This window comes from Pogona vitticeps, chromosome 1, assembly GCF_051106095.1.
Source record: "Pogona vitticeps strain Pit_001003342236 chromosome 1, PviZW2.1, whole genome shotgun sequence".
Taxonomy (NCBI): Eukaryota; Metazoa; Chordata; class Lepidosauria; order Squamata; family Agamidae; genus Pogona; species Pogona vitticeps.
In genome coordinates, this window is record NC_135783.1 from 110,338,437 (window position 1) to 110,351,294 (window position 12,858).

Genomic DNA, 12,858 nt, shown 5'->3' on the forward strand with positions numbered 1-12,858 from the left:
AGACATGTGTGTTCTTGATCTTAGATCTGTTTGAGTCTCCACCTCCTGATGCCCCTGCAGCACCTAAGACAGATGCTACTTCTAGCATAGACCTGTTCAGTACAGGTAAAAAAAAAAAGAGCATTATCCTTTCCCATAATAACCCAAACTCCTTCCTATCTCAGTTGCTTCTCTATATGATTGTTACTTTTGTGAGCCTCTCTCTGTATTTCCAGTCTTCACTTATTTTCTGCTTCATTTTTCCTTGACTTCTGGAAGAAGCTTTTTCTTCTCCACCAACTGGAGCTTCTCCTGTGCCTGAGAGTTCTCTCACCGGCGATCTCTTATCTGGTGAGTCCTTATTCCTTGATCATAATTTTTTTTCCCTCTGTGTGACTTATTATAACTCTCCTGAGACATATTTTTAAATGCTCCTCAGTTTAAAATTAGTGAAGATTTAAATATCTTATTATCAAAGTAATATCTGAAATACATTTCTCCCCTGTCATATTCTTGGAGATTTCAGCCGGTTCACTCGCACACAAAAAAAGTTATTTGTGGTTTCTGTGAAATCAGACGTATGGGTTCCTTTTGCGTCTTCACAAATTACCTTGGAAGCTTCCAGAGCCTATGGAAAATGTTGAGACACACCCTCTCCACTGCCTGTGTTCCCCACCCTGCAGTTCTCAGTTCTCTTTTTGCCACTGCCGAGAAAACATCCGAGAGCTTTCTTAGAGCCGTTGCGTTTTCCTCAGTTCTCTAAAGTCCCTATATAGTTCTTTAATTCTTTTAGTCATTGTTGTCCATTAATAACTCTTCCTGCCTTTTTATGGCCCCGGTAGGCCATTCAAAAAATGTGTACACTGTAACAACAAAATCTCCCTCACTGACAGCCACTCCAAGTGCCTATACTGTTTTGTTGAGGGGCATCCAGTGCACAGTTATTTGATCTGCTGCAAATTTAGAAAGGTTGCTATTAAGAACCAGCAATCCCGCTTGAAATTGTATTTGTGGAACAAGTCCTTAGTCAGTGCAGTCGAAAAGAAGCCGTTTTGGTTAGCAACATCTCCATTTGTAAACACACATGCCCAGACAACCCATATGGAGGCACTTCAAACTGACATTGCTGCTAAGACCCTCGAAGATCCGTTCTCTCAGTTATTTCCCAGCCAGTTAACACCACCTCTCAATACCAAGGACAGGCCTTGGACATCTAAGTTTCTGAGAGGACTCTGAAAATTATTTCCCAGTAGGTCCCATTGTAGTTGAATCTTGGCAATTCCCCTGGAAAATATGTAGTTTGGGGAAAGGTGCTCTCTATCTGAGTAACTGATATGATGAGAACGGCCAGCCTGTAAAAAAGGGGAAAGAGTTTCTGTTCCCACACCACCTGGGTAAAGAGGGTGCAGCTATCTATCATGCCAGGGAAATATTGCAAATTGACTTTGGCACTGGGTAATATTAAGTGAAACTACTTGACTGAGAAACCTTTCTTTCATCATTTATATGAAGGTGCAACATATGATTAAAGAGGAATAAGACTGTACCCCTGCCCTCACTCTTGATATCATGACCTTCCTTCTCCCTCTGTTTTTGGCCCTTACTTGAACTTGTGGAGGCTTCTCCACATGTGCTTCCTCAAGAGGAAGAGGTGGAAGTGTAGGTGTGAGTGCAGAGAGTGAATTCTTCCATCATTTACTCATTTTGTTGAAATTTGCTTTGGAGACAGAATGAGAGGCATGGTGTTGGGGCTCCTTTCATTTAATTATATGGAGTCCCTTCATGTGTATTAGAATCTTGTCATGCCCTGAACTTTGACAAACATATTTAGCCAGTTCTGATGTAAAGTTAAGCCATAGTTTAAAGCTACATAGGACTGGTCCAGTAGGAGCATTTCCCCCCAACTTCCCTTGCACCAGTGATATCAGCACTGCATCCTGGTGTCCAAATGACACAAGGCTAAAACTAGTGTCAACAGAATCACGGGTGGATAAAAATCCTTGCCTTCTGGGTTTTTTCACACCACCACTGGATGATGGTGCATTTTGTTTGCTCCAGTGCATAATCTTCTCATGTGGACCCCACTACCTCATTGATGATTGCTGATAAGTGCACTTTGTGCAAATGCTTTTCATTTGACGATGTTTCCTTATGGGTGTGTGCTTCTGCTGGTCCATCTCCACCCCTCTGTACTTTACTATTAGCCCCTTTTCTGTTTTCTTGGGATAAGCTGTTGTAGCATTCTGCCTTTTCCCTCTCCAGCAAATGAAAAAGTGCAAACATGAACATTAAAAATAAAAAATAAAAAAAATATTTGAAAGTACTGTAATTAAAAGTTGAAGGTTTGAGTGTGGTGGATGGATTAAAACAAGGAGGGAAGGGAGGGAAAGTGAAGCGGGAGAGGAGAAGACAAGGAGGATATTGACACTTCCAGCATTCTGCTTTGAATTTTTTTATGTTAACATTTTTTGCACCATATCACAAAGGTTAAAACTAAAAAATAATTTAAAAAAAAACACCAAAAAGAGTGTGCAGGTCTAGTGCTTCAACAGACATCTTCACTTAATGTTGTGGAAGGTTCAGAGTTATGCAAGATAGGTAGCAATGATTAGAAAACTATGCAGTTCCACAAGCTGCAGTTTGCTTGTTAATGTGCCCCTGAAAAATATGGTTCACTGCACTCTGATATTATGTGACATACAGTATATAAAAGGAACTTGCATGTACCAGTAACACAGAAGTCAGTATATATTTACTGAGTTGTCACGGATTCAATATACTTGTCTCTTACCACTCCTGATTTGTTGACACTAAACATTATCCTGCTTACTGCAGTGGATGCATTTGCAGCACCATCGCCCCTGCCCACTGCGTCCCCAGCCAAAATGGACTCTTCAGGTGTGATAGACCTGTTTGGTGGTGGGTATTGCTCCTCCTCACCATTACAGAATTTCACATTTCATTTCGTTTCCATGTCATGGTTCATTTGCTGGCAATTGAAAAATTATAAACAATTTTGTGCCTGCGGTGTTCGAACTGCATATACATTTCAATTATTCATTATAAAATTAAAAGTCATATTTTTTAAAAACATTGTCATCTGTCCTCATTTTTGTTTACATTCTGCATGTGCAGTTGCTTTCTTGCTCAAATGAAGTGAACAATTACTTCATTTTTGCATTAGAATGCCTTGCAATGATGCTTCTACAAGTCATGTTCATTTCTCTGGCCAGATGCTTGATATCTAAGTAGTTGATAAGGAATGTGATTGGGAAAGTTTTATAGATTTGTTCCACATGGTAAGGATATTAGGGTTTAATTCCATTTTTCTTTGCATTAGCTGAGAGCCTATGCAGTGTAGTGGATAGAGTGCTGTACTCAGAACACCTTGGTTCAGACCTCTGCTGAGCCACAGAAACGGACTGGAGTAGCAATGTTATGCCACTTCCTGAGAATCTTAACAAAGCTCACATTTCTTAAAAGTCCTTCTGGGGTCATCATAAGCCAGGGACAACTTAATGGCACTTAGCAATAACAGCCGAATGCAGAAAGCTAAAAATTTTGAGTAGCAATTGGTTACTTATGGGCTACCTGTAAAAACTGAATGCATATACTGTACTGCTTTTACATTCTAAAACCCAAATATCAAATCTTATTGCCTCACTGTATGCTAATTTTGTCAAGGAAATGTGGCCCTCAGAATGATAACCCATCCCTGATCTACACTGTAACATGTTTCAGATCAGCAGCTAAAACCTCATAATTTCAATAGGAGAAGGAACTAAGCTTCTGTTCTGTGGCTATGAAAGATTACAGTTGTACACTTTCTGGGACTGGACTAAGTCCCATTTAATACAGTGGAGGGTTTTTTTTTTACTGTTGTACTTAGCAGAATAATGCATGTGCAGTGTTTCGTGTTTCTTGATCTGTTTTAGAGTAATGCAGATGGCCATTTACAATGGCTGAAGTCTTGTTCTTAGTTCCAGTTAGATTAAGCTCAATGCATCCTTGAGGATTTGGTATGCCAACACTTTCATGAAGGTTCCATTGATTCAATGGACCTGCTAGTTGAGATGAGCAATTAGCTTTAGGCCATTGTAAGCTTCCTATCACTGTTGCCTTGCAAGTCTTGATAAGACTCTTATCACTTTTCTAGATTTTTAATCACATGCAGAACTGCAGAAATATTCTGCTTTCAGCAGAACCATATAAATAAGTGGCTTATCAAGGAACTTACTCATATACCATGACAGGGCCATTTTACCACTTTATGAAATGGTCAGCATGGCTCTCCTTTGTTTTCTTCTTGGAGGGCTGCTTGCGATCAAAGCTGATATAGTGCCTGAGCCTGTCCTTTCTGGTTTTGTTGATGGTTATTGCCATCGGTGATGTTTGTCTTATTGATAGTTCATGGTGTTGTTTTCCTCTCAGAATAAATTAATATATTCATTGTTCAAATCCTCTCACCTTTTATTGCTGCCTCTTGGAAAAAAACCTGTAGATGCTTTTGGAAGTAGCGCTCCTGAACCCCAAACTACAACCCAAGCTGCTTCTAGCTCCTCCGCTGCTGCTGACTTGTTGGCTGGTAATGAAAAATAACTATGTGCCCTTCCTAATAAGGGTGGATTGGGGGTTATTTTATGTTGCTTCTCATCCTTTAAACCAATATTTCTGTACTCTGACACAGATAATGAACAGCTATGTACAGAAGCCTAACAGGCCTTACTGTTTTCCTTCATTAGAAACACATTTCTAATTTCCAGTTAAATGATTGGTATAAGGAAGTTTAGAATATAGCTATTAATGATAAGCTAACATGTTATATTAAAGTTAAGAAGGGGGTCCTAAATAAAGATGAATGTATTAATTTATGGGGAAAATTTACTGATTTTGTCTTAATAAAGGGAAAAGAGCAGGCCCCCTCACAAGAGTCATTATAATTTTGGAAGGGAAACAGGGCTCCATTGTTGTAACTCCCAGTTGGTCCCAGTGGGGGGAAATGCTGTTTAGTAAACACTTTTAATTGTTTATATAATGTTTATATAGTTTTCTTTATGTTAAAAATATTTTTAAAAAGAAAAAAAATACATTTCTAATGTTACTAGTTTCCTTCAGCCATTTGCATATTTCTGCAATGAATGGGGTAGCATTGCAAAATGACAATGGGTCTGTCAAATTTCTTTAGCCTTAATATGTTGCTAAGAAACTTTATAGTGTTTGCATGTATAATTGGAATCCTGTTCTAATGACATACTTAAATATGCATGTGTGTATGAGCTTCTGTGTTGGCCTTCTTCCCTGGAGGAAGAACAGAGTGGAAAGAAATTCAGTGGGGAAAATATTTAGGAACTGATGTCACCTAAGGTGAATATCTCATGTACAGTGGTGCCTCGCTTTACGATTGCCCCACATTACGATGATCTTTTTGCGATCGCAGTTGCGTTAAGCGAGGCACTACTGTAGTACCATTGGCACCCTCTTGATCAAATAGTAGATCAGCAATAGTTTTTGTTGAATTAAAATATTTATAAGTGCTTTTGTGGGTCAGCTGATGCTCACCCTTCGGATTTTCTGTGTGACAGCCCCCGAAAAAAGCAGGAGTAGGAAATACTAATTAGCAAACCCTAATTTAGAAAAGCAGATTTTAAAACATTATTTTAATTTATTGTTCAGGAAATCAGATGCAATTTTCTTTATTATGAGAAACTAGGAGTGCCATATGTGAATACAGTACATGCAAATTTCTCCATATGATTTTTTGAAACCAACAAGAGACCTTAAGAGACTACTGTACTATACAGTGGTACCTCACAAGACGATTACCCCACAAAACGTTTTTTTGCTAGACGTTAACTTTTTGTGATCACTATAGCGATTCACAAAATGGTTTTTCCTATGGGAGATTTCGCTGGATGATGATTTGGTCCATGCTTCGCAGACCGTTTTTTCACAAGACGGCAATTTTTACGGCTGATCGGCAGCTTCGCAAAATGGCTTCCCTATGGGCAATCTTCACAAAACGGGTGTTTTCGGGACTGATGCTTCGCAAGACAGTGATTTAAACAGCTGATCGGTGCTTCACAAAATGGCTTCCCTATGGGCGATTTTCGCTGGATGATGACTATTTCCCCCATTGGAACGCATTAAACAAGTTTCAGTGCATTCCAGTGGGAAAACGCTTTTCGCTAGACAATGTTTTCACAAGACAGCTATTTCAATGGAATGGTTTAACATCATCTAGCGAGGCACCACTGTACTGTTGAAGACTGAACACTCTGGGGTGTTTGTCAAGATGAGGCTTTTAGTGTTCTAATAGCTTAGTTGAACAAGATGTCCAGATGACAGTCTTGAATTTGTAGTTTATACTGTTTTCAGTCTGTAGTTTCCTTTGTTTTCTCCAGCACTCCTTCGATTTATTTTCTTTCTCAAAATGGCACATTAACAACAAGAAGGACAAGATAGATGCACAATGACTTTTGAGTGTTTAAGGGCAGAAGCCTTCCATCTAGAAGCATTCTAAGATTCAAAACTGCCACCAGAGCCACGGGGCCTAGGAAACTCTGGGAACTGTAATCCAAAAATTAATTTTCTAAGGTCTGGCTGACACTATTGCTCTAACAATTTCATGGGTTCAAAACTGTTTTCTCAACATTGGCAGTTCACCTTCTGACCAGGGTATGGTCCTGTTGGCTGAACTGTACAGCAGTGGCTGGTAGATGGTCAAGAGTGCCAGAGCACAAGCAGATACTGCCTTGTTTAAGCAGCAGAGTGCCAATTTGCACAGAAGGGTAGTGAATACACCCTTGCACAAGGTCCAAAAGAGTCCAGCCGTGTCTGCAATGGGCTGTTACAGGAGCAGAACCAATGAAGAGAATTCTGCCCCAGATAATTAAGTTTGGCATTCTTAAGATGTGGATGTTCATAGATATAATTTAGAGTCTCTATGATTCAAACTCTGGCTAAAGTCCAGTAGTAAGTCACAAGTTGAGTAGGTTGATGAAATCAATGGAATATATCAAAGAGTTGACTTACCTAGTCCCTACTGAATCAGTGGGCCTACTCTAATTGTGAATTTCTCCTAGATTTCAGCCAGTGAAATGAATTGTGGGGGCAGCCCCAGCAATGTCTCCTCCTGAAAGCTGTGCAAGTGCTAAGGCTGACTATTAGGTGAGGGTTGGATGATGGTAGAAAGGAAGGTTAGTAGGCACATCTAGCCAAGATGGTGATATTCATAGATCTGATTGAGACAGGAAGGAAGAGAGTATGTTTTTTTGCTAGCTAGTTATAGTGCTTTTCAGAGCAGCCTGTGTGTAGAGTTAGTGAGCTTTCAATGTTCATGTAATGATTTCCACATTTCTTTCACTTATCAAAGGCTTTGGAGGTTCTTTCATTGCTCCATCGCCATCACCTTCCCCTGTTACACCAGCTCAGGCTAATATACTACAGCCTAATTTTGAAGCAGCATTTGGAGCATCGCCTTCTCCTTCCCCTGCCAGTACTTCCTTCGATCCCTCAGGTGAGTGAAGAATTCTTGTGTATTTCCAGAACAAAACATTCCCTTCATTTCAGAAATTTAATGCTAGTATAATTCTCCCTGATGTGCAAAGGGTATTCAGGAATTAAGTGTGGAAGGTATAACTTCATATTTTGTGTTCCTTTGAAATGGGTTTAGTGCCCTAGTTCTAATGAATATAATTTGAAAGATAGTTCCTTCCTATCTGATGACTTCTGTAGGATTTCAGCACTGATCCAGCCAAGTGCACCTTCTCTCTTTCTGCATGTGCTTGATATGCATGTTCATTAAAAGAAACTCCTAAGATGACAAACTCTTTCTACTGTATACTCAGTATATGGATGCGTGGTTTTGCTATTGTTGCTGAGGCTTTCCCAAGCATGCATGGCACAAAAAAAATTAAATACAATAAAGTTACAGGGTATTCTTCCCTCAACGCAAAGCTTAACTTTTCATCACTGCTCTGTCGTTTCTGTTTGTATCTCTTTCATTCTGTACTTCCATGCTGGGGCCTTGCTTCAAATTTGCAATTTGGGTGAGTTCTGCAACAGAATAAGTTAAAAAAAAAACCAAGTATTTTAGTGTTGCTTTGCTTTATCTGATTGCTTGCCAGAGCATAGTACAACTCTGCTTATTAAATTTAGCATGCACTTCTGGTGTGAATAGTTGTATTTACCATGTGATGTTATTCTGGGTTAGAAAGTGCTGACTAGTCAAGTATAGGGAGTAATAATCCTTTAAGCTCTAGTATCTTTTCTAAAAGTATATATCTAGCAAGGAAAATGAATGCATCAATATTATCATAGGTTATGAGTTTATTTGTACTTTTCTAGGAATTCTTACTATATCTCTTGGCTTTCTTGCCCTTGCTTGTGTTGGACATATTGTTATATTTTCCAGCTGTGGAAAATATTCTCTGCACTTTTACACACACACACACACACACACACACACACAGAGAGAGAGAGAGAGAGCGAGAGAGCGAGCAATAATGCATCCTACTGCAGGGAACTATCTTAAACAGTCTCAAGAAGAACAGTCTGTAAAGTGCACTGATGCACTTCTGTTGCGAACTGCATGGCATAGATGCTCAGTAGGCAAAAAGTTAAGGGAGAAACTTCCTGTATTTACAAGCCAAACAACAAGTTGAACTTCCTTATATGAAAACAGATAGCCATGACACTGCTGAGATGTCGTTTTGCCTTTGTTGAGATGTTGTTATCCTGGGGGTGGGAGGGTGAGATAAGGATCAGGCTGTAGCTAGTGGAATCCTCAGGCTTAAATTATTTGATTTATTGAATATAAATAGCAAGTTTAGATATCATACTTCATATTATTTATTTTAGTCATTCTGATGAGAGGGTAGGACTGATATGAAAGTGTAAACCTAAGACCTGTTCTAAATCTCTGATGTCCAGACAGACCCTTTCTTTGACATTTTGGAAAGTACTGTATCAAAATTCATGAGAAGTTTTCTTGCCATATATTACATGAAATGTCCCTCATCTTGTCTGAATGTTGTTGCTTTAAGTGCACACACAACTTCATGTGTACTTCATTATGTTCATGGTAATGGTTTGGGAACCCAGTTAGATACTGATATTGAAAATGCTAGCTATGCAATGTTTTAAAGAGTTTTTAAGGTAAAAAAAAAAACCCAAGTTAGCGGTTGTTTAGGCCTGCGTCTTGTTGCAGTATTCATTAGAGTATATTGTGCTCAGGATATAATATATATATTTCAGCGGGTTAGCCAGAAAGTATGCATGCCTTCCATTGATAATATTCTGACATCAGTTCCTTGTGATGGTACTCAAATCTGTAGCAACTCATATCTGCTACAGAGTTCATGGTTTTGTCATTTAGTTAGCTGTTGCTTCAGTGCTACTTATGAGACTTTCCTAAACTACCATCCTTTCCTTAAATCTTCAGTGTTTGATGGCTTAGGTGACCTTCTTATGCCAACTATGATGCCATCAGGTCAACCTCTACCTGCTGCAGGCACAGCTGCTCCTCCTGCTTCAGCTGCAACCAAAGGCATTGGAAGTGATCTTGATTCCTCTCTTGCAAACTTAGTAGGAAGTAAGTAGGAGAGAAATAGGTGCTGGGCTTTAAAATGCTTTCTAAGGACCTGCTGTGACACATTGTACTATTCAGTAGACGCCAAACTCTAAGAACTTCACTCAGTGTGCAGCTTGTCAGATATCTGTTGTTTCTTTCATAGCTATTGCAGAAGGAAGACAAAGTGGTTAGGTTTTCATTTATTATGTGACAGGAAATTCCTGTTCTCATCCTGACCTTTAACATTCAGCTGCTGTATTTTTTGTCTTGCTGAGCTAGCTTGTTGTGTAATGGAATTAGATAGTAAATGGGTGGAATAAAAGTCCAAATAAAATGTCTTACATACTTAAGGGTTGTATTTAAAGTGAGAAATCCAGAAAATTAAGCTTGTGGTTCAATGCCCTTTTCAATTAAAATACCTTAAAATAAGCTTTGCTTTGTGACTGTACTCTGTGCACTGCAGATGTAAGAGACTTCAAAGTAATCAGGGTCATGAGTTTGTAAATAACATGCCCAATAAGATAGGATTATGAAATTGCACCTTTATTTTGCACCCATACTGAGTAGTGTAGGAAATCTTTCTAACATAGGGTTGATGGTGCATCATTCTCAGTTCTTTCATTGTTTTTCATAGCTGAATAAATGCTAGCTAACTCAGTCTTGAGTTCTAGTGATTCACTGGGCTCAAAACCACATTAGTTAGTAGGAAGTTTGATTGACTATCAGGGATGCTAAGGTAAATCCTTAAGACTTGATGAAATAAAACAAGTGTTGATAGTGTATGTTTATATGTAAAATGGACAACTAGTAATATATTTGATCATATTTTAAAAATTCTAATTATTTATTCATCTTTGCAGATCTTGGAATTTCTGCTACTGCATCAAAGAAGTAAGTAGCTAGTGACATTTATTTGGGGGAAGAAATCTGGAGGGAAATGGAGAAAAACTGTTCCCCCCCCCCAATTTTTCAGTTTTTCCCCCCAGACCTTCCCCATGTCACATGTTAATGTGCTATTAATTCTCAAAGACTTTTTAATTAGCCTACCTTCCATTTAAAAATCTAGCATGAGATTGTAGTCAGTCTATACTAATAAAGGAAGGAGCATGTATGTCAGGTCTCCAAAACATCATTTTCATGTGAAACCTTTAATAGCGAAAGCTTGGCATGTATGCTAAGGTGATCATAGACTGTGCATTTCAGGTTCATTTGGTTTTTAAACATTTGGAGGTGGTATTACGACCTTTAGTCACTATGTGTCAGAATTGCTTAACCAATGCAGAGGTAGCTGCAGCGAAACCTGGCATATTTATTTCTCTAAAGGGCCTCTAGACAGCTTAATTAGGGCCAGATATATAGTTTAAAAAATACTAGACCCCAGTGCTGTTTACCTTTATAAAATCCCTAAAGGATACTGGGATGAGTATGAAGCTGTGTAAAGCTGGATATTTCTGTTAGCACTTTTATGAAGTTCTGCTTCTCTGTAGTTCTTAAAGGGTCACTTAAAATCCACAACTTGAAAAATTAGAATGGTTTCACCAGCACAACTCTAAATATTGAAAATTTGTATTTATGGTGGTCAGTGCAATACAACCAAATGATGTGCTTTTTCAGGCACAAGAAAGCTTTATGAATGACCTTGTTTCTCTCCTGGATAATAAAGATACAGTGGTACCTGAACTTGCGAAATTAATCCATTTTGGAACGACGTTCGTATGTCGAAAAGTTCATAAGTCGAAGTACCATTTCCCATTGAAATGCATGGGAATGGAATTAATCTGTTCTAGCATTTCAAAAGGCAAAAGGTCAGGGGGAAAGGGCTGGAAATTCCAATTTCCCGCCCTTTCTCCCTGCCTTTTTGGCTTCGGATCTCTCAAATGGCTTCCTCCGATGTCAGGGGGAAAGCCCTTTGAGACCTCCGAAGGTGCTGATCGTGGCAGCGGGGGCCCCAAGGGAGGTCTCCCAGGGCTTGCCCATCACCATGGGAGATCTCCCTGGGGGTCCTCGCCGCCGCGATTGGCGCCTTCAGAGCTCTCAAAGGGCTTCTTCCTGTGTCGGGTGGAAAGCCCTTTGAGAGCTCCGAAAGTGCCGATCGCGGCAGCAGGGACCCCCAGGGAGGTCTCCTATGGTGGCGGGCAAGCCCTGGGAGACCCCCCCCAGGGGTCTCTGCCACCGTGATCGGCGGCTTTGGAGCTCTCAAAGGGCTTTCCCCCCAACATTGGAGGAAGACCTTTGAGAGTTCTGAAGCCAAAAAGGCAGGGAGAAAGGGTGGGAAATTCGAATTTCAAGCCCTTTCTCCCTGCCTTTTTGAAGGGAGCCATTTACGAACTGCTCCGTTCGCAAAAAATGGCATTGACTTGCGAACGGAGCCTCGACCTCATTTGTATGTCGAGCTCCGTTCGCACGTCGATGCCAGTTTTTGCCAACGGAGCCGTTTGTAAATCAAAAAGTTCATATCTAAGGACGTTCGTAAGTCGAGGGTTGACTGTAATGGATGCTTTGTGTTTTTTTTTCAATTGTTTCACCTGTAATAATCACTAGGAAAGAACATTAAGCATGCTGATCAGATTGCAGCTTCAAACCTTGCTCTGCTCATGAATAACAGCATTCTGTATCATTGTCTGTCTTAGGGGAGATCTACAGTGGAATGCAGGAGAAAAGAAGTTAACAGGAGGAGCTAACTGGCAACCCAAAGTAGCACCTGCCACGTGGTCAACTGGAGTTCCTCCAAGTGGCCCATTGGTATACAGTGTTCCAGGGGATGTCTCATACTTGTAGAGAATTGCATATGAAGTATATTTTTTAAAAAAAATATTAAAGGCATTTACAAGTTGCTTTTCTGCGCACCAGGGTTCCTAAAGTGAGGTGCAATAAAATCACATATAATCTGGAAAAACAGAAACAAAACATTTAAAATAAGACCAGAAGCAATATAAAAATCTTAAAAGTGTTCAAGCAGAATAACAGTGTTCTGACTGGAATTGGGCATCAGTAAAGGATGGGAGCCAGTTAGACCCACAGCGGGAGCAAATTTCACATGCAGGGTGCTGTTACAGAAAAAGTCCTCAGCCGTGTACACACCAGCCTAACCTACGTGGGTGGTGGGATAGAGAGCAGGGCCTTCACTGAAAGTCTCATATTTCATCAGGCAGGCTCTTATATGAAGGAGGCAGGATTCAGATATTCTGGCCTTGAACAATGTACAGTTGGTGAAGTACCAAGGCACTATTGTTATACTAGAAAACTCTTGCATGTGAGGAGGAGTACTGCCCTTCCAGAAAATCAGCATCACTGCTCCAAAACCTAAA

General features: G+C 39.9%; 1 protein-coding gene across 1 annotated transcript in view; it reads left to right on the plus strand.

The window, feature by feature from the left end:
* Window positions 1-12,858, plus strand: part of SNAP91 (synaptosome associated protein 91) — an 89,352-nt gene that overhangs the window by 69,600 nt on the left and 6,894 nt on the right. Inside the window, exons 19-26 of the mRNA XM_020793423.3 lie at window positions 25-105; window positions 259-330; window positions 2,815-2,898; window positions 4,481-4,564; window positions 7,352-7,495; window positions 9,422-9,571; window positions 10,411-10,441; window positions 12,181-12,292. Of these exons, the coding sequence (XP_020649082.3) occupies window positions 25-105; window positions 259-330; window positions 2,815-2,898; window positions 4,481-4,564; window positions 7,352-7,495; window positions 9,422-9,571; window positions 10,411-10,441; window positions 12,181-12,292 (758 nt within the window). The remainder of the gene's footprint in view (window positions 1-24; window positions 106-258; window positions 331-2,814; window positions 2,899-4,480; window positions 4,565-7,351; window positions 7,496-9,421; window positions 9,572-10,410; window positions 10,442-12,180; window positions 12,293-12,858) is intronic.